At 53.7% G+C, this 19,831-nt stretch overlaps 1 protein-coding gene across 1 annotated transcript; it reads right to left on the reverse strand.

The window, feature by feature from the left end:
• Positions 1-923: 923 nt before the first annotated feature.
• Positions 924-19,751, reverse strand: P3H1 (prolyl 3-hydroxylase 1). Its single transcript, XM_059374384.1, has 15 exons — positions 19,206-19,751; positions 15,961-16,113; positions 13,322-13,511; positions 12,927-13,058; positions 11,878-12,017; positions 7,258-7,347; positions 6,922-6,974; positions 6,618-6,739; positions 5,007-5,134; positions 4,740-4,835; positions 4,222-4,372; positions 2,543-2,660; positions 2,133-2,208; positions 1,777-1,917; positions 924-1,383 (listed from the first exon to the last, which is right to left on the reverse strand). The coding sequence occupies exons 1-15, from the start codon at positions 19,668-19,670 to the stop codon at positions 1,231-1,233; spliced, it is 2,208 nt and encodes a 735-aa protein (XP_059230367.1). The 5' UTR covers positions 19,671-19,751; the 3' UTR covers positions 924-1,230.
• Between the last annotated feature and the right edge of the window lie 80 nt (positions 19,752-19,831).

Genomic DNA, 19,831 nt, shown 5'->3' on the forward strand with positions numbered 1-19,831 from the left:
TGGATTCCACCACTGCTCCTGCTGGCACCCTGTTCCACGCTGCCTTCCCCGCCCACTGGGGACTGCAGCCGTCTCTCACCTCTCCTCAGCTGGTCCTTGCCCTAAAGGCCCTTCTCTGAGGCTGTCACTCCTCTGCTCCTGGCACGGGGACACAGAGCCCACGTGCCCACGGTGACCGATGAGGCCCCCGAGACCCCACCCACCCTGGCTGTCCCCCTTCTTGCCCACTCTGTGCCCCATCGGCCTTCCTGCTGCTGGGCCCGCCTCGGGGCTTGGCTTCCTTCTCCACCTCTAAGGCTTACACACACGTGCGAGCATGCACACACACACACACACACACACACACACACACACTTGTGTTACTTGTTTTCCACACTGAAACAGCCCCTGTGGGACGGCAGGGATTTGCTCTGTCTGCTCCCATGCTCCCAGCCCTGGGCCCTGAGCTGGTGCTCTGTCAACCACCACTGGCCAGCTGAACAGAGGAGGGACCGGAGTGCAGCTCCCAAACTCAGCACCATACAGCATCTCGAGCCCAGGAAGGGGAGACGGGCTTGTGGCCAGAGGGGCAGAACCTTCATTTGTGATCTGTCTCCCAGAGATGTGTGTTATCTTGGGGCCCAGGGCCTCCAAGGCTGGACAGCGGAGTGGGACCGACACGGGGGGCGAAATGCCAGAGCACTGCTGACCGGCCGGGGCTTCCAGCGAGGGATTAGTCATAATCCCCGCCCTCCATCCAGAGCATTCCTGTCACCTCCAACCCTGAATCCACCCAGAAGGGGCGCCAAGTGAGCACTGGGGTCCCCGTTCTACAGACAAGTCTGAGGCACCTGGGGTTCCGTGCGGGCCCCAAGGCTGTGCAGGCTGCGGTGAGAGTGGGCCAGCAGGTGGCCATACTCCTACTCTCTGAACCAACTCCTGAGTAAAAAACCACAAATCATTTATTCTTTGGTTGTCTACACAGACACTTAAATACTGTAGTGCTGTCACTCGGCTGCCCGTCCAGGCCCCTAGGAGCGGCTCTGGCCTGCGTCCTGAGCCCTCAGCCGGGTCCAGAGGCGAGAGGGCCGTCCCGCCATGTCCACTCCGGGAGCGGTAGCACCGTGCAGACGGCCGCGAGCAGGGTCCTGCTGGCTGGGCGCCAGACACGCAGCCCCGGGGGGCCAGCCGGTGGAGGGCACAGTTCCTCAAGGTGGGTCCGCTCACCCATCCACAGCGAGCTGGATGCCGTCAGAGCTCATCTTTGTGTCCCACCTCACTGCTGGACAGAGGGGTCTCTGGCTTGGGGGGCCCCTCCTGGGCCTCCTGAGGCTGCTCCTGGGAGAGGTCCATCTCCTCCGGGCTGAAGAGCATCTTCACCAGGTCATCCGCCTGCACCCGGTCCTGCAAGGACAAACCCCTGCCTGTTCAGAGAGGCCTCCGGACCAGGTGCTCAGCTCTGCTCAGGTGCTGCTTCCTGGAGAGCAACAAGTTCTTCCTCCATGGCCTCTGAGCTCCTCTGCTTCCCGGCAGGTCCTCAGACAGCTGAGGTGCTGCCCAACCAGGCGGCCCAGTGCCGGCACCATTCCCCATCTTGGCACCGCACCCCAGAGCCCCATTTACAAGTACAGGAGAAGGGCCAGAGAGGACAAGTATATGGGGCCAGGGGGAGTCTCTGTGGACACCAGGCCCGATGTTCCTCTGGTGTCTAAGCCGCTGGCAGTGAGACGGGGGGAGGGGAAAGCAGAAGCGGGGGCCCTTCGAGAGGCAGATCCCAGTGCCACTGAGGGCTCTCACCCGCTCACTGTGCCGCGCGTCCAATGTGAACCACAGGGCGATGGCACAGCGCTGACCTCTGGTGACAGCCTTCACCCCGTGCGGGTTCTCCGTGCCTGAAGAGAATCCCACGGCCCTCCCGCACTGGGGCTGCACCTCTGCCTGAAGGAGACACAAAGCAGGGGGGACACAGAAGACTGTAAGCTGCCTTCAGAGGAGACACGGGATCATTAGGGTCTGAAGAGAAAAGGCAGCCAGTCAGAGGAGTGAGCGACATAGCTCAGAGCCCCCCGGATTTGAGGAGGCGAGGCCTGGCCACTCTGCCCACAGCGCTGTGAGGGTTTGTCTCCCAGGGACAGGCACGAGGGCACACTCACCGTCACTGTCTTGGCATCTAGTTCAGCGAAGTAGAATGCTCCTCCGTCGAAGTCCCCATTTAGATAAAGAATGGCACTGGGAACGACAGACAAGGTCTTGCCATGGGCCTCCCCCAGTCCCGCTCCCCGACAGTCCACGGCTCCCGTGCCCACGTCTCCAGGCGCTCTCCTCCAGCAGCTGGACAGGGCCTGCCACGGGAAGGGTCTTCCCACCACACCACCCTCACTCCAGAGAATCCACTGTCCTCCTCACACTGCACTGGAATGACTCCCTTTCTGTCCAACCTTCTAGTCGGAGGGCGTGGGGATGGGGACTGGATTCTGGGGACAGCTGGTCCCACACCTGTGTGTGTGTGTTGGGGACAGGGCAAGGCGCAGGGGACTGGGAGCCTCAGAGAAACGGCTGGCACCTGTAGTCCCGGAAGGTGTAGGCGGGAGGCTCCTTGATGCACACGAGGGCCTCGGCATTCAGGATGCAGTTGTCCACGTGGACTGGGTGGCTACTGTCCTTCCTCTCAGCCTGTGCCTCTGGGGCCGAGGTAATGCACGTTAGCGTGGGAACACCTCAGGAGATACCGTAGCTCTCCTATTGGCACAGGGCGGCGGGGGGAGGACAGGGGGGCGGGGTGCTTCCCAAAATGCGCCTGGGTCTGTGGGAATGGCCAGTGAACTACTGGGTCTCTGGCTAAGCCATCAGCCCACAGGTCAGGATGAATCTGCAGGCTTCCCAGGAAGGTTCTGGGTGGGGCAAGCAGGGTTGTGAGGCTCTAAGCGAGGGCGGGTTCTGGTCTGAGCGGCACAACCTCGGCCTTCTGGCTCGAATTTATAAACCAGGAATCCCCAGGGAGGTGAAGCTGAGCGGTCAGGAGGGTGGCCAGAAGCAGGGCCCGGCGAGACTCGCTATGCAGCGGGAGACGAGGTGGGGAGGGCATGAAGGGGAACGGACGGGAGCAAAGGTAAGCAGTTCGCTTCCGCAGGGCTCCGCGGGGGAAGCCACGCAGGAGGAAGGCTGTGGAAGGGCACAGTGTGTACTGCGTGACGCCAGGCAAGCCTCTCATGACATGGAACCATCGCCCCCCCGAGCGGGCCGCGGCACCGTCAGGTCCCGGTAGAGCCCTCCTATCTGTCCCCACCTGTGCGGCCAGGGGCCAGGCCCGTCCTTCCACCTCCTCCATCTCCCTCACCTGCTCCCTCCTCTCTACGCCCACTGCCACTGGCCAGGTCCGGGCCTCTGACCTTGCCCAGCCAGCTCACCGCTGACCAGCTTCCCTCCCTTGGGCTTGAGGTACAACCTCCAAACCTCTCGCCACAAAGCGGCAGAACTAACCTTGGGAACACAGAGGTCTCACGGAGTCCTTCGTGTTTGAGGACCCTTCCTGGCTTCCCACTGCCCGGCCCCCACCTGGAGAGGCTGGGGCAGGTGCAGGGGTGTGTCTGACACATTCCTTTGGGTGTGTCCAGATTTTGAGAGAACTCCAAACCTTCTGGGGACAGTCAAACCCTCTCATTTCTGCCACCTAGTGGTCCATCAGTGCCAGGGGCCCATGAAGGCTTAGGCATGACAGATCCAGCTGTGGGCCACCTGTGACCCCTGGGGCACTGGCCACACCTCACCCTCCTCAGGACAGCTGACAAGGAAGGACCTCGACTCAGCTCTGACTTGTGAAAGTCCATCTCTCACAGGTTTGGTATTGACCATGACTGGTCCAGATACTTGGATGCCCAAGAGCATCACTGAGACCCAGTAGCCTACAGGATGAAAACACACTTCGGAATGTAGCTCTCCACAGCTTAGCTTCTGATGCCCCCAACTTCAACCCCATACCCCCAAAACGGCCACTTTCTTAGTCCCCACCACCAGGCTGCCCAGTGCCTGCCCTTCTTTGTATGTGCTGTTCTCTCTGGCTCGAATGTTCTCTCATCACCTGGACACTCCACCAGTCCTACTTATCCTGCACAATGGTCACCACCTCCTCCAGGAAGTCCTCCTGCACATTCTGTGTTGGTTCCTCAGCTAAGATGAAAAGGACCATATCCTGTGCCTTTCCATGTCCTCAGCACCCGTGCCAGGGATGGACAAAAGGCCCACCTTCGATGGCGGTGCGGCACACCAGGTGGGAGTAGGAGAAGTAGAGGGGGGTGTCCAGGCGGAAGTAGGACTCCATGACGCGCCGCACCTTCTCGGTCACATTGTAGTACAGGTGGGCGCTCTGCAGCGGAACTTTCCCTTCCTGGCCCAGCTGCCGAGGAGACCAGTGGTCAGCCGCCCTGAACGCCCTGGCTGCGGGCCAACAGAACCCGCTGAGGCATCACCCCCCACCCCCCTGCCTCTGCTCCCATGCACAATAGCCCTCCCGTGTTCCACCTGCCCCTCCTCCATGCTTCTCTTTGTGGGCAGAAAGCACTCTGGACATCAGTTTTGTCTCGCCTGCCTCACTTTGATCACACTTGCTTCACCAGCCAGGATGCAAAAGTCAACCTCCCTCAACTTAATTCATCCCCCTCCGTGGCTGCTGGAATGCGGCTAGCAGACACCTTCACCTTTCCGACCCCCGAATGCCCCCCAAAGCCTGAGCCTCACTCTAGAGTGCCGAGAATTGATTCTACCTTAAGGGCTTTGAAGACCGTGACACCATAGAACTTCTCACTGGGCGTGTGTGGGGAGGTCTGACCCCGGTAGCCATCTCCCGAGGTCGCTGCAGCCTGCAAGGTCCAAAACACAGGGGGGCTTAGACGGGGCAGCTGAGGACCCGCAGAGGTGGTCGCCGATGAGAGAGGTGGTTGCCGATGTGCCACGAGGGGCAGGCGAGCTCGGCGCCCAGAGGCACTAGGTGAAGGGGAGGCTGGGCCCTGGGGAGAAGAGGCCTCCCTTACATTGGTCAGTCTCTGCAGCTCCCGGCACTCGTCTGCGGAGATTACACCGTCCATCACCACCCTCTGAGAGCCATTCAGGACTTTGGAGTTCATGGTGAGACTGATGCCTTCGTAGAGCAGAGGGCCACCTGCAAAGCAACGAACGACAAGACTGGGCTGAATCCAGCGACGGCTCTGTCCAGACACTCTCCATTGAATGGGAATAGAAATTCCCGTTGTTTCCAAGTCACCAGAGAAACTTCCTGTTCGGTCACCTCCAAAGGTGGCGTGGCCTATAGGACAGCACCTGGAGCTGACAAGGTGGGAGAGCCACGCCCTAGTCCTAGCTCCCTTCCAGAACAGTTATTGGTTCTTGGGCCTCCGCCAGCTGCTGAGGAAACATCACCAACAAATTCTTTAAAACCTTGAGCTCTAGAATCAGAAAGGAAGGACTCCTGAATCCTCCATCTATTAGCTGTGTGACCGCAGCAAGTTACTTAACCTCCCTGAGCTTTCCTCTCATCTGTAAGACAGCAGCCACCTCCCGAGATGGGTGCTTGTTTGACGTAAAGAGCAACGACAACGCAAGTTAAAAGCTCAGCACAGTACTGGGCACACAGGAAAGGCTCAGAATCTTAGCTGCCATCACACCAGCCGCCAGCAGCCCTCATTTCAAACGAGGACTTCCAGCTGCCCAGCCCACCTCCCCCAGAGAAGAGAAACAACAGTGAAAGCTGCCTGAAAACCAAGGAATGCGGGACACATTCTTTTCAAGCGCTCATCTTATTAAATTAACCATCGTTCATGTAAGTAATGGTGGAATGAAGGCCAACTTTCTCTCCTGTTTCTCATGGTGTCCCTCTGTGCTGGACCTGCTGGAGGAGACTCAGCTCAGCTCCGTCTACTTCCTGAGGCCATGGTGGGCGCCAGGCCCAGCCCGAGAGAGGTGAGGGTCTCACACCTGAAGACGGCACCTCTCCCAGCAAGGACGCAAGCACAGAGAGAGCTGCCATGGACGTTCCAGAGAAAGAGGGAGAGGATCCCCCGGCCCGGGAAATGAAGCAAGGCTTGGTGCGCAGAGGCAATGGGAGGGTACAGGGAGGAAGGACAGGCATGAGCTTGGCCTGGGGACAGATGGGCCCAAAGAGCAGGAGCATCTCAGGGCAGATGAACAGAAGGTAGAAGCAGGTGGTTGGAGGAGCAGGAAGGGCGGGTAGGGGCCGGGCCTCCGGGAAGGGGAAGGGGAAGCACAGATCAAGGAGGGACAGGAGGGCAGACAGCAGGTGCAGTGGTGGAGAGGAGAGGCTTGGGGAGAGAGGTGAGAAAAGCAGTCCCAGTGCAGCTTGGAGTGGGCAGACTGGGGCAGAGATCTCCGATTTGGAGGCTTGGGAGTAGGATGCCTGATGGATGTGGAGAGACGGATGAGGTTTGTGCTAGAACTATAGCGAGCTAAACTAGTGTTGCTGTGACCCAGGAGTCCTACATCTTCACTGGAGGCCAATCTCAGTGCCTTCTCCAGGTGGAAGCCCGGGGAGTCAGGAAGGGCTCCAGGAGAGGCCAAGCCTGCTCCGGGGGCCGGACAGCTAGGACGGGGACGCCTGCCTTGCAGAGGCCGGAGCTCTGTCCTCTCACCTTCCCGCGTCAGCCGGCTCACATCCAGCGACTCCTTGGTCTTCTCCTCCACCAGGGTCTCAATCTCCTTCATCAGGTTTCCAATCTCCTGGGAGATGCGGACGGCCGTTTCCCGCTCGGACCTGCGCGCACAGCTGCTCTGAAGACTGTGTTCTGGGGCTACCCCGGCTCCCTCCCCAGCTTCCCAGCCTGGAGTGCCCCCCACAATCCCCCCGCTTCCAGGGGTGCACATCTGCCTGGGCTCAGGAGGCCTCAGGTGCTCCATCAGGCCGCTCCGGCCACGCAGCCTCTTCAAGGTCCTCACTTTTGTTTCTCCTGCAATCTTTTAGGAATCACCTCTTCTGGGGTCCACGAATCCTAAAAGCAGATCAAGAGGAAAATCAATGCTGTAGGGTGACCTGCTTCATCTTCTGGGTCTCTGTGCAGAGGCCCGGGCCTCCAGGAGAATCCGCCTTATCAGCTGCCTCCTCGCAGGACAGAAAGTGAGTCTCCAAACCAGAGTCACCTCTGGCTGCCCAGAACGCCCCTCCGTCTTCCTCTGCCTCTCGTCCACGGGTTTCACAGATCCCATGTCTGGCTCAAGCCCCCAAACAGAGCTACAAGGCTCGCCCCGGCCCCCCACTCCCGCAGCCGGGCTCACCGGATCCACGAAGGGAATTCCAAAGACATCGTACGCGTAGAAGAGCAGCTCTTTCTCGAGCAGGCTGCGCTGGCGGTACTCCCGGGCACTCTGAGAAAACCAAGCAGAAGGGATGCCCTGGAATTCAGCCCTGTTAACTCTGGGTTGGGGGAGCCCCACATTCTAGGCTGTTGCTCCCATTGTGACCTGAGCTTCCTCTCCCACCACCACTGCTATGTCTGTTCTCCAGTGTGGGACAGCAGCCTCACCTCTGCGCTAAGGGTAGCTCTGGCCTGGCACAGCAACACGTCTGAGGGTGACCTAACCTCCCATCGTGTCCCCCCATGAATCTCCTAGACAGGAGAGCTGAGGCTCTCAGGAGACGTGGAAATAGTCCTCAAAGAAGGAGCGTTCTTTCTTGACTTCCGTAGGGGTTCAGGGTGGAGGCAGGAGACCTAGGGGTTGGGTGACCCATGTGTTATTCACTGATCCTTCTCAGCCACCTCTGACGTTGACACTGTGCTCCTTGTCTTACAGATGGAGACACTGGGGGGCAAGGCGCATAGTTGATGCTACAGGAAAGAAGCAAAGCCCGGGTGCTTTTTCATTAGGCTCCCTGCCTCCCCTGAGACCCTGAACAGACTGGATGGGCCCCTCCCGGAGTTGGGCTAAGTACCTTTTGGGGGCCACAGCTCTCCCTAGGTGCCCTGCTAGTCTCCAAGCAGCAGGAGGAGGAAAGAAAAGGAAAAGAAGACATCATCAGTTGAAATACAAGATGAAGGCAGTAAGGAAAATGTTAGCAAAACCTCAATGAGTCCTACATTATCTAGCATATTTACCCAACAGGGAGATAAAAATTTTCTCCTAAGGCGTGTAAGTGATTCACCGAGTGCTAGACACCACGCTTGGGGTGTTCTCTCGTTAAACCCTCTCCCACAGCCCTGAGGCAGCTGCGAAGCAAATCCCATGCCCACGTTTATTTGCTCGGCACTGATTCATGGAGTAGGAGCTACGAGCTGGGAACTGCGCCAACCCCGAGACAATGCGGGACCCGGGGAGGGATCCGGGTCGCTACTCTCAGCCACAGGCCACCGTGCAAGCTAGCCCAACTCCTGGAGCCTGGATGTTCTCATCTCTAAAATGGGAGAATAGCGTCCCCTACCACGGCCCCCAGGGGGAGAAAACAAGATAATGGGGGTTGAACCACACAACCTGTAGACCGGGACAGGGCTCAACAAATACTAGTTACTTTCTTTCGCGAAGGACGGTTCCAGTTAAAAGGGGTTTATTTTCCCTCTCTGCCCCAATTCACTACTATGACCATAAAGTGAGGGGTAGCGAGGGAGGCTCTTAACTCAGCAAGCCAGAGAGACATGGAGAAGTGCCTTCTCAAAGGCAGACTGTCCCCATCTAGTGGCCAAAGAGGACAACTACAAGGTAATGTCCTCACAGGCGAGGAGAGGGCTGGATCATTTCTAGTGGAGACTCTGGGTTCCAGAGCTGGGAAGGTGGAACCTGGGTCTTTCCCTTCGGGGCAGGTTGTGATGAGAATCAATGAAATAAAATAGAAGCTATGGAGGAATTTTGCAGACGAGATGCCCCACACATGTGAAAGGTGGCTATCCTCAATAGCAAACTCAGAAAACAAGCACACCGGGAAGCGGACTACTGCCCCATCCGCTACTTCCTTCTCTCGGTGAACAGAGGAGAGCTTAGCCCCCCGGGCTGGAGTACAGGCAGCGCAGACCTGTGATGAAAGCATCCTGTGCCCCCTGTGCGGTCCCAAGCTGGGTGGGCAACACCATGTCTGCGTCTCCCAAGCAGGAGACTCGTGTGTCATTAGACATGAGGAGGGAGGTGTGAACCCCCCACCATTCTGCCAAGGCCATCTCCTACCCCACCTAGTCAGTTCCCCCCTCCAGCCAGTGTCCCCACCTCCGCCACCCAGCAGCTAACCTCAGCACCGCCACAGCAGCCCTGCATCGGTCTCCCCGCGTCTAGCGCCTTCCCATTCTGAGCCTTACACAGCTGGCTCAGCCACTGCTTAAAACCCTTTGAGTGCCCACCACTGCCTGCCTTATGGGACAGAGACCAAAGTCCTTGCAGGGCACTCAAGACCCTTCCAAATCTGACCCTCATGGGTCTCATCTCCTGTAACTCCTCATATCAGCTTGCAGGTATACGGGGCAATTTCCCAGGCTGTCTGCACATGCTGTCCTCCATCTCAGAGGCCCTCCATTGCCTCATTCACCACATGAAGGCTTTTAAAACCAAACGCCAACAGCACTTCCCCTTGCAAAGCCTCCCATGGCCTGCCAGTCAGTCGATTTCTTCCTTCCTCCACTCCAGCTGGCCTCCATGGCCACTCTTGGATTCACTACAGTACTCTCCAAGGTCTGGATCACGCCCCCTTCTGTATCATTAGTCCCTGAGGTGCGCTTTAGATGGCACTCAAAAAGACACGAAGGTCATGCCCGTATAGCTAAAAGAGATCCACAAAGTATCGACAGACATAAATAGAAACAGTTTGGTCTCCCTCCTAACCCTGACTTGTAGGCCCCAGCCTCAGGGGTAAGATGAGGCACAGTTTCTTAGCAATCTGTCCACAGAGTTGACGACGCAAAAGGTACATATGTATTTTAAAAAAACAGGAGTAGGACAGAATAGAATTATAGTTCTAGATCTTTTTTTTCTTTACCTAGGGTAGTAACACAGAGACCATCTCACATGGGTGCGTAGTAATCGACTCACGCGATTGTCTTGTACACCACGGAATGGATCTACTGCGATTCATTTCGCTGGTTTCCAAATGGGTGGCATTTAGCTTGCTTTGGTTGGTTGCTGTCAGGAGAAAGGTTCTGACACGTGTCCCAGGACACCTGCCTTCCCATCCTTGTGTGACACTGCTTACCACGGCGGCTAGCCGGAGGCAGAACGGGCGGCTATGGTGCCTGGGTGGCTCAGTGGGTTAAGCCTCTGCCTTTGGCTCAGGTCATGATCTCAGGGTCCTGGGATTGAGTTCTGCATTAGGCTCTCTGCTCAACAGGGAGCCTGCTTCTCCCACCCCCCGCCATCTCTGCCTGCCTCTCTGCCTACTTGTGATCCCTATCAAATAAATTAAAAAAAAAAAAAAAAAAAAAAGAACGGTCCATCTCACAGTCCCACCAGCAGTGTGGGAGTGTGTCTGCTCCTGCACCCATATTTGTCCCAAATACTTGTCGCATAAACGAATGGGCTGCCTCTAATTATCTCCAGTTACCATATTTTTCCTCCGTCAAAATGAAAACCGTGTCTAAAGCTACATTTTTACACAGAATGTGGGTAGGGTGTGAGAGCGGCTGACGGACCCGGGTGACTGAGGCTCACCTTCCTCTCATTCATAGTCTCCTGTTCTGATGCCAGGGATCACTGCGGCCACGATAGGCCACCCCCCATTCCAGGAGGTGGTTGAGATCAGAGGCAAGGAAACCTGTCGCTGGCTACTTCTGTACCATCAGCAAGATGTCCGGACTGCTGCCTGTCCATACAACTCTCAGGACACACTTGGACCATGCCTGCTGGCTTACAAAGTGCATTTCTACTCAGTATGTCATTTAACCCTGATGCTCATCTTGTGTTGAAGAAAGAGTAAGAACCATATTCCCATTCTACAGAGGGAGAAACTGAGACTCAGAGGCATAGTACAGGGTAGCTGAGATCCCCAGCAACCACATGTGGAAGATCACACAACCTCGTATGCATAGGTGCCATGGTTTGAGCCCACACCCGTGACTTCAAATCCAACTCACTGTTCTAGGTTCAAGAAGGAGAGGGTCTAGTGTCTGCATAAGACGTACATACAAATATCGTGGTTCGTAGCATCACATTTCAGTAAGTTGAAAAACAGAACTTTTAATGTTTTTAATTACAAAAAATAATTTGTAAGGGCGCCTGGGTGGCTCAGTGGGTTAAGCCTCTGCCTTCGGCTCAGGTCATGATCTCAGGATCCTGGGATTGAGCCCCGCATAGCTCTCTGCTCAGCAGGGAGCCTGCTTCACCCCCCACTCCGCCTGCCTCTATGCCTAGTTGTGATCTCTCTCTCTGTCAAAAAAGTAACTAAAATCTTTAAAAAAAAGATTTGTAATTCCGCTGAAGGGAATTTAGAAAATATAAATGAGCAAAATACAAAAATTACCCATATTCCACCACCTAGAAATAACCACTGTTAACACGTGAGTGCATTGCACTTCGTCACTGGGTCTGCTTGAGAACTGAACTGGGAGTGATGCTGAGGGAAGGAGAGCTCAGAGGAGGGACAGGGAGGAAACAGGCGCAAGGAAACAGGTGAGTGAAAAAGAATTTAGCTGGAAGTAAAAAATGATAGCTCTTGGCCAAATGGTATCAAATCTCAAAGCAGAGGTGCTGCACAAGGGGGGAAAGGAGTGCTGGCACCGCAGTTCTGTTTCTCCTTGAAGACTTAAGACAGCAGACTTCTGGACCCCAGTGGTGGGAGGAAGGCTGCTCCCCGGTTCCTAAGTGACAAGTGTGTCAGTGCACTTCGGCCTGGCCCCGCCCCCTGCCTAAGCACTGCCAACCCATCCCCCCACCTCCCTCTGTCTGGTCTGGGCTCAGCTGGCAGCTGCCCTAGCACTAGTCTCTCACCTCACGGGGGCCAATGGATCTGGCTGCTTCTTCTCCAAGCATGGCTGTATAGTAGGCCAGATTCTGGTTCATCACCTCGTCATTGGGGAAGAAGAGGAGATAGGTCTTGGCACATTCAATAGCCTGCGTATAATTTCCAACTGCAAAGCCAAAAAGACATGGCTGAGAAGAGAGCGTCCAATCCTGGGTGCCAGGAACCACTGTCTCGAGTCTCAGCACAGCCCAAGACAGTGATGACATGGGTGTCATTGTGGTCCTGTTACCTACCATAGCTGCCTGATCTGAGGGAGAAGTTCTAGAAGAGTGAGAAGGATAGGAATTACATGAACACAGAAGGCAGAACTGATGTAAGGAACGCAGGGTCCTCTGGCCTGCCTACTACTGGACGCCCATATCTTTACAATTTCACAATTTACAATTAAACACTGGCCTCCTAGTAGACCCATTTCAGGAAGGGCCCCATCTCCCTACCTTGTTTTCCCCACAGACTTTCAGGAGATGGGGACACTACAACAGCAAGTGGCCTCTTCCACCGAGCGAGCAAAGCTCACTCGCATGCGTTGTCTCAACTCAACAATAAACACCTCACACTCTTGAATATGCAGTGATGCTTAGTGCACAGTCAGAACTCGGTAAGCTCCTGCTGACTTGTTGCTGGTTTGGGTTCTGGCAGCACCCCCACCCAGAGCATCAGCGCTATCCTGGGACGAAGGGCTGGAAAACGTCCCAGGAGCTGGTTTCAACAGTAGTACACCCTTGCCTTTGGTCTAACTGAACTCAGATGAAGAGTCAGATTATCAGTGTTCTAGAAGGGACGGGAGAGAGGTCCTAGGTCTCCGTCTCCCAGCTCTCTGGGTGGCTGGCATCGGCTGCTGGGGCCAGTGGCTTGTCACAAAGCAGGCAGGGGTTACCTGGCACCATGCCTCCCAGAGTTCCAGGTCACAGTGAGAAGCCAAACACGCTGATATGCACAGCACCCATCAGCCCTGCCTCCCTTACTTTTGGCCTCCTGCTGGGAAGCGGCAGAGAAGGAAGAAAGTAGGCCTTACTGTTATAGTAGGCGAATTGCAGATAATTATAATGTGATGGAAGGAAGTCTTCAAAGGGCTTCTCTCGGCTTGGGTGGGAAGCCAGCTCCGTGACGCAGTTCTGCTTACAGCTAAGGACCTGGATGTAATGATCTGAAAGGAAGCAAAGACAGGGAATAACCATCAGGTCGATCTTCAGCATGCAAATTCTGGGGGAGGGGAGCAAATTCAAGTGCAAGGAATTTTCAGTCGGATTCCCAGATGTACTAAATTTAGGTTTGAGGTGGTACTGTCTGCATGTGGCCCCGGGAGCCCAGGCTAGCAGTGGAGGGCAGGTGTAGACAGGTGTGGGGGGGTGCAGGGGTGCAGGGGCCAGGAGCGGGACAGGCACGCGGGGCTGGCTCGCAGACATGCACCTGCTATGGCCTGGAAGAGGTCTGCGTTGTACTCCAGGTAGTTGTAGCCGTCATAGTCGTAGGGCCCCTCGCACAGGGCCCGGCACTCCGCGTCGGCCACCAAGTACTCTCGCAGCGCTGCCTCCAGATGGGCCACGGCTTCATGCGGCTGCTCCTCCGAGTAGAGCCGCACTCCCAGCCGGAACTCGTGCTACTGGGAGGAAGGTGGACTCAACTGCCCGCCCGCATACAACCTGGGCCCTCGCTTCCCCACACCCTGACAGCCTGCATTTGCGTCCTCATGGCCTGTCTCTCTGTCTCCGGTGAGGGTTAGGGATGGAAAAGGGTGGCCACTGCCTAGTGAAGGCCTTCTGTAAGTGGTCTCCACAGGTTTCTCTGGAAACTCAAAAGCATTAAACTCAATCTAGATAAAAGATACACGGGAGTCCATTATAATTTTCTTGCACTTCTGTAGGGATAAGAGTGTTCAAAATAAAAGTTTAATTAAAAAGAACTCTTAGAGGGGCGCCTGGGTGGCTCAGTGGGTTGGGCCTCTGCCTTTGGATCGGGTCATGATCCCAGTGTCCTGGGATCGAGCCCCACAGGGGGCTCTCTGCTCAGCGGGGAGCCTGCTTCCTTCCTCCTTTCTCTCTCTGCCTGCCTCTCTGACTACTTGTGATCTGCCTGTCAAATAAGTAATAAAAATCTTAAAAAAAAAAAAAAACCTCTTAGATGCTAGAATGAGGTCTGTGCTGATGGGAGCAATCCTTCCAGCATAAGGGGGAATTAGGACTGCCACTGATTACAGGATGGGTTTTGCTATCTGTAGGACACAGCCTCCATCCTTGTGAACATAACCATTTCTGTTTGTCACAGAATCACTTAAAAATGCTGTGTGTGATTGTGTGATGTACTAGATGTACACAATCCACTTTTTAAAAAAAGATTTTATTTATTTGACAGATAGAGACCTCAAGTAGGCAGAGAGGCAGGCAGAGAGAGAGAGAGAGAGAGAAGCAGGCTCCCCTGCTGAGCAGAGAGCCTGACTCGGGGCTTGATCACAGGACCCTGAGATCATGACCCGAGCCGAGGGCAGAGGCTTCAACCCACTGAGCCACCCACGCACCCCGACTTTTTTTTCTTTTTTTTAAATAGTCTCCACAGCCAGCATGGAGCCCAACAGGGGCCTGAACTCAGGACTCTGAGATCAAGACCAGAGTTGAGATCAAGAGTCTGGTGCTTAATGGACTAAACCACCCAGGTGTCCCTATACAATTTACTTTTAAAAGTCATTTTGAGGGACACTTGGGTGGCTCAGCTGATTAAGCGGCTGCCTTCAGCTCAGGTCATGGTCCCAGAGTCCTGGGATCGAGACCCGCGTAGGGATCCCTGCTCATCAGGGAGTCTGCCTCTCCCTCTTCCTTTGCCTGCTGCTTCCTCTACTTTGTGCTCTCTGTCAAATAAATAAATAAAAATCTTAAAGAAAAGTCATTTAGATATTATTTGTTTCTGATATCTCTACTTCTAAACTATTAAAACTTATGAGAACAAAAGCTCCTTATAAAATGCCATATCATCACAGACAAAAATCTCTCTTGGAACACAGACTTCTGCTAAACAGAGTAAGAACACTGAGGAATGCTGCACCACTTATAGTAGTGAAAGCAAAAACCTTAACAGTACATTAATACAATTATGCATAAAAGGGACTATCATGCAGCCATTAAAAATTGTATATTCGGGGCACCTGGGTGGCTCAGTTGTTAAGCATCCGCTTCAGGTCAGGTCATGATCCCAGCGTCCTGGGATCCAGCCCCACATTGGGCTCCCTGCTCTGCGGGAAGCCTGCTTCTCCCTCTCCCACTCCCTCTGCTTGTGTTCCCTCTCTCACTGTCTCTCTCTGTGAAATCAATAAAATCTTTTAAAAATTGTATTTTCAAAGAAAATCTGAAGATATGAGAGAAGACTCATGATATAGTGTTAGTTCAGAGGATGATGAAAAATACATACACAATATGACACCATGTTAGTGTCAATGTAACACCAAAATTAAGATCTAGAAGAGTTTTTAAAATAGGCCAAAATAGGGATACCTGTGTGGCTCAGTTGGTTAAGCATCTACCTTCAGCTCAGGTCATGATCCCAGGGTCCTAGGATTGAGTTCTGTATTGGGCTCTTTGCTCAGTAGGGAGCCTGCTTCTCCCTCTGTCTACCCTTCTTCCTCTCTCTCTCTCTCTCTCTCTGACAAATAAATAAATAAAATCTTTTTTAAAAGGCCAAAATATGAATTACTGGTTTTCTTAAGGCAGCAGTATTATAATCACTTTCTGTTTTATACTTATCTGCATTTTTCTATAGTGTTGTACAATGAATGTCTACTACTTCTATAATCAGAAAACAAGCCTAGGGCGCCTGGGTGGCTCAGTGGGTTGGGCCTCTGCCTTCGGCTCAGATCATGATCTCAGGGTCCTAGAATCGAGTCCCGTGTTGGGCTCCCTGCTCAGCCGGGAGCCTGCTTCCCCATATCTCTCTGCCTGCCTCTCTGCCTACTTGTGATCTCTCTCTGTGTGTCAAATAAATAGAATCTTAAAGAAAAAGAAAACAAGCCTAGGAAATATCAATTGAATAAAAAGAGAATGGGGGAACAAAGTTTTTTTCACCATATGGGGTTTGGACTCAAGATCCTTGAAGTCGGCTTCCTTCACTCCAGACATGGTTTGGTAATAGTCTAGGTTCTGCCTCATCTCCATGTGTTCAGGATTGCCCACGAAGAAGGTGTGTGCTGCTGCTACGGCTTTCTCCAACTTGTTGATCTAAGAATAAGACACAAGACCATAAGCCTCACTTCCAAACCCTGAAGGTTTGTGTCCAAATGCGCAGTCCACAGTAAACAGGAAATCCTAGCCTTCCTGAGCCTTCCACTCCCTAGTTTGCTCCAGACCTTGCCAGCCCCAGAAAACACACCTATTGAAGGAACTCCATACCAGAAATCAGGAGCACAGGGCCCTGAGCAGAATTTCAGCCATTTCCCAAATCAAGCTTAGCAATTCCCCAAATCATAGGAGGTAAACTTTCAACAGTGTAAACATTCTATTTTTAAAAAAAGGTCATATTCTTGGGGGGAATGCTATGGAAGACTGACTGCCCAAATAAATATTCTCAAGATTCAGAAGTGGCAACTGAGCCACTGAAAAAAGTCTTGAAGGCTTTAAGAATTTAGAAATAGGGAGGAAAGAGCAGTTAATGGTTAGACTGTGCCTAAGGATTTCCCTAGAAGATACTTTTTTTTTTTTTTGCATAAAATATGATCAAATGTTTTTGACACATTCAAGGAAAAGATGGATGGGTGATGGAAAAATCCTAAGGTTTTATACAAAATCAGGATATGGCATCTTCTGACTTAAAGCTCAGGGGCTCATGAGGTTAAAACAAGTGGTTATATTTGCAATGGCGTGGATGGAACCAGAGGGTATTATGCTAAGCAAAATAAGTCAATCAGAGAAAGACAATTATCATATGATCTCGCCAATATGAGGAATTGGAGAAATAAGACAGAGGATCCCAGGGGAAGGGAGGGAAAAATGAAACAAGATGAAACCAGAGAGGGAGACAAATCATAAGAGACTCTTAATCTCAGGAAACATAGAGGGCTGCTGGAGGAGAGGGGGCTGGGAGAGATGGGGTGGCTGGGTGATGACCACTGGGGAGGGTATGTGCTACGGTGAGTGCTATGAATTGTGTAAGACTGATGACTGACAGACCTGGAACCCTGTACCCCTGGAACAAATAATACATTATATGTTAATTAAAAAGGAAAAAAACCCCACAAGTGGTTATGAAATCTGAGGAGAAAAAAGCATCCCACACACCACAATGACCTCAGCAATGGACTCCAGCCTATCAGTGTTACACGGGTTCTTTAGGTAGAAGCCAAAATAAATCACTGATGATCTAATGATTAACACGGGCTTAAGTGTCAGACAGACCTGTGACAAAGCTAGGTTTAATTAGTCACTTGCTGGGGCTTTAGATACTTAAAGCTTACTCTCTAAACTGAGTCCCTAATCTGCCATCTGGAGCTAAAGCACTCACTGTCTCACAAGCTTGTTGGTAATGTTAAAACGATGCATTAGACATGCAGCTTCTGACACCTGGTCCTGGGCGCCTACAAGTGCACAAAGAATCTTCGCTGGTATTACTAATACGCTAAGAATTTTTTCCTTTTCCTTTTTCCATCAGTACTAGTAAATGCATGCTAAACAAGGAGTCAGCCCTGGCTTTGACCCTAGAATAGGTAGGTGACCCCACATCAATAATCCCCATCTCTGTCCCTGTTTTGTTAACTGTACAATTAGAAATCCTCACAAGTCTGTCCCTTTCATGGATTTATTCTCCTGCCCTTATCTTTGTGCATTGTTCATGCATTTCCCTGGTGTCTCTCACCTTCTCTCTGCACCCCAGTCCTTCTTTAGTCCCTAAGCACCGAGGCACCAAATTTCCTTCTCTCAAACGGACAACCAGCTCATCTCTTAATGGTTAGCCCTGCCACCACTTTCTCCTTCTCCCAAGGCTTATTGCACATTCCAGAACTCGCATTCTAAAAGCTGAGTCTGACGCAGGCTCCTGAAGCCTGCAGAACTCTCTTAGCAGTCTGGCCTCACTTTACCTGGAATGGCCATCCTTCCTCTCCTCTAGTGATATTTGGGATCGACTTCAATTGTCACCTCTTCTTTTAGTCTCCCTTGTTTCTCTGAGACGAAGCTAGATTCTCCCTCCTTTGCGCTCCCACAGCCTATGTACACACACTTTTAATAGCCTTTTCTGCAGTGATTCTTACTAGGGAAGTGATATAAGACAAAACAATATAAAGTCAAGTGTTTCAATGACCTGTACCAGAATTGGAAAGTAGCAGGTATTCAGGAAACGTTAGTCAAAGAATCTGAGAGCGTGCTGTTAAGTGACAAGACCAAAGATGTGACCCACGTGTTTTGGTCTCAAATACGGTACTTTTCCCAGTAACAAGGAGGAATGTATGCAAACTGTGTAAGCAAAATGCTTGTGCAGAGGCGGAAGTGTGTGGTCCCCACGGTTCCTTAAGTCTCTCTTTAGATGGAACTGAAGGTCTGTTAAACTATGGATGTAACAATATGCAACATAGCTCCTTCTTCCTACCCCCTCCCCCAGTAAAATGGGGCTAATAATAGCACTTACCTTACAGGACATTGACAGGATCTGGGCAAATAAATCAATAAACACAAAGTACTAAAAACAGTGCCTGTTAGTATGTGCTGGTTATCATCACCATCACCGTCATCATCATCACCATGCATGCCAGGGGCACTCCAAATCTATGCAGGCACTTGGACTTAAGCCACTCTGGAATTCCTAAAAATACTCATTTTCTTTGAAAACCTGGCAATAGCTGGAGGGTCCCGCTACAGGGAGTGGCTAGACAGCCCCTACTGGCGACGTGGCAACCTCACGTCCTGAAAGAGCTGCTGGACTCGGGCAGCAGGAAAAGCATCACTGAACAGTCAACCGGAAGGAAGATATTGTAGAAAGATCCTAGCTTCTCACTCGGGCACTTACAATGAAATCTGGATGAGAGACCCAAGCTGCCGCTTTAGTTACCTCTAGGAGGCCTCCCGGGAACACAAGGACAAGTTTTCCTAGGTCCATGCCTTAACCCCAAGCTGGACCTTTGGGGTTATCATCTGCCTATGCGAACCGGGCGAAGCAGGTTTCCCAGCAGGGTCCCTGTTTTCCCCGGGTCCGAGGAGAGGTCTCCGGCCAGGAGGCTACCTTCCCTCTCCGCGGGCACTTCCCCGGCCCCCCAAGTTCGCCCGGGTCATCTGCAACCGCGCCCAGAAGGATCCCCGCCGCCCAGGCCCCCGCAGGTCTGCACCTTGAAGTAGGCGACCTGCAGGTAGTTGTAGGGGCTCCGCTTGCGGAACTCCAGCTCCAGCTCCTCGCTGAGCGAGTGGGAGGCCGGCGGCCCGAGGCAGCGGCGCAGGCAGGCGGCGCGGCGCAGCAGGCCCCCAAAGAACCGCAGGTCCTGCAGGGCGTTGGCTCCCGAAGACTGCGCCGGGCTCGGGGACAAGCCGGGGTCCAGCTCCCACGGGAGGTCGGCGGCACATCGGGTGCGGCAGCGCAGGCGGAGGGCGCGCAGGGCCGCCCGCGAGCGCAGCGCCCGCTCCATGCTCAGTACCACTCCCGCCCAGTCCCCGCGCGCGTAGGCCGCGGTCCCCTCCGCGAAGAGCAGGTCAGGCGCCGCCATGTCCCATCCTGCCTCGGACTCGACCTCGGCCCGGGAGGAAGCGGCGGCGACGGCCAGCAGTGTGGTCAGCAGCCTCAAAGCGCGTGCAGCCATTGCCTCCTAAGACCTAACGGGACAGCCAGCCACCCGCCACGGAGGCCGGAGTCCCACCCCCGAGGAGTCCCGCCCCTGAGTGGAGCCCCGTCCCGCCCCTGAGTGGAGCCCCGTCCCGCCCTTGCCAGGCAGCGCATGCCCAGGAAGCTTGCACCGCCTTT

The sequence above is a fragment of the Mustela nigripes genome, chromosome 14 (genome assembly GCF_022355385.1).
Source record: "Mustela nigripes isolate SB6536 chromosome 14, MUSNIG.SB6536, whole genome shotgun sequence".
NCBI classification, from domain to species: domain Eukaryota; kingdom Metazoa; phylum Chordata; class Mammalia; order Carnivora; family Mustelidae; genus Mustela; species Mustela nigripes.

What these genes read in the sequence shown, in the direction of transcription:
- P3H1 (XM_059374384.1), bottom strand. Translation starts at nt 19,670, where the DNA reads ATGGCTGCACGCGCTTTGAGGCTGCTGACCACACTGCTGGCCGTCGCC. An exon ending in GAATTCCCTTCGTGGATCCG is followed by an intron (nt 6,975 to 7,257) that starts GTGAGCCCGGCT and finishes ATCTGCTTTTAG; the next exon opens with GATTCGTGGACCCCAGAAGA. An exon ending in AGATTGCAGGAGAAACAAAA is followed by an intron (nt 6,740 to 6,921) that starts GTGAGGACCTTG and finishes CTGTGCGCGCAG; the next exon opens with GTCCGAGCGGGAAACGGCCG.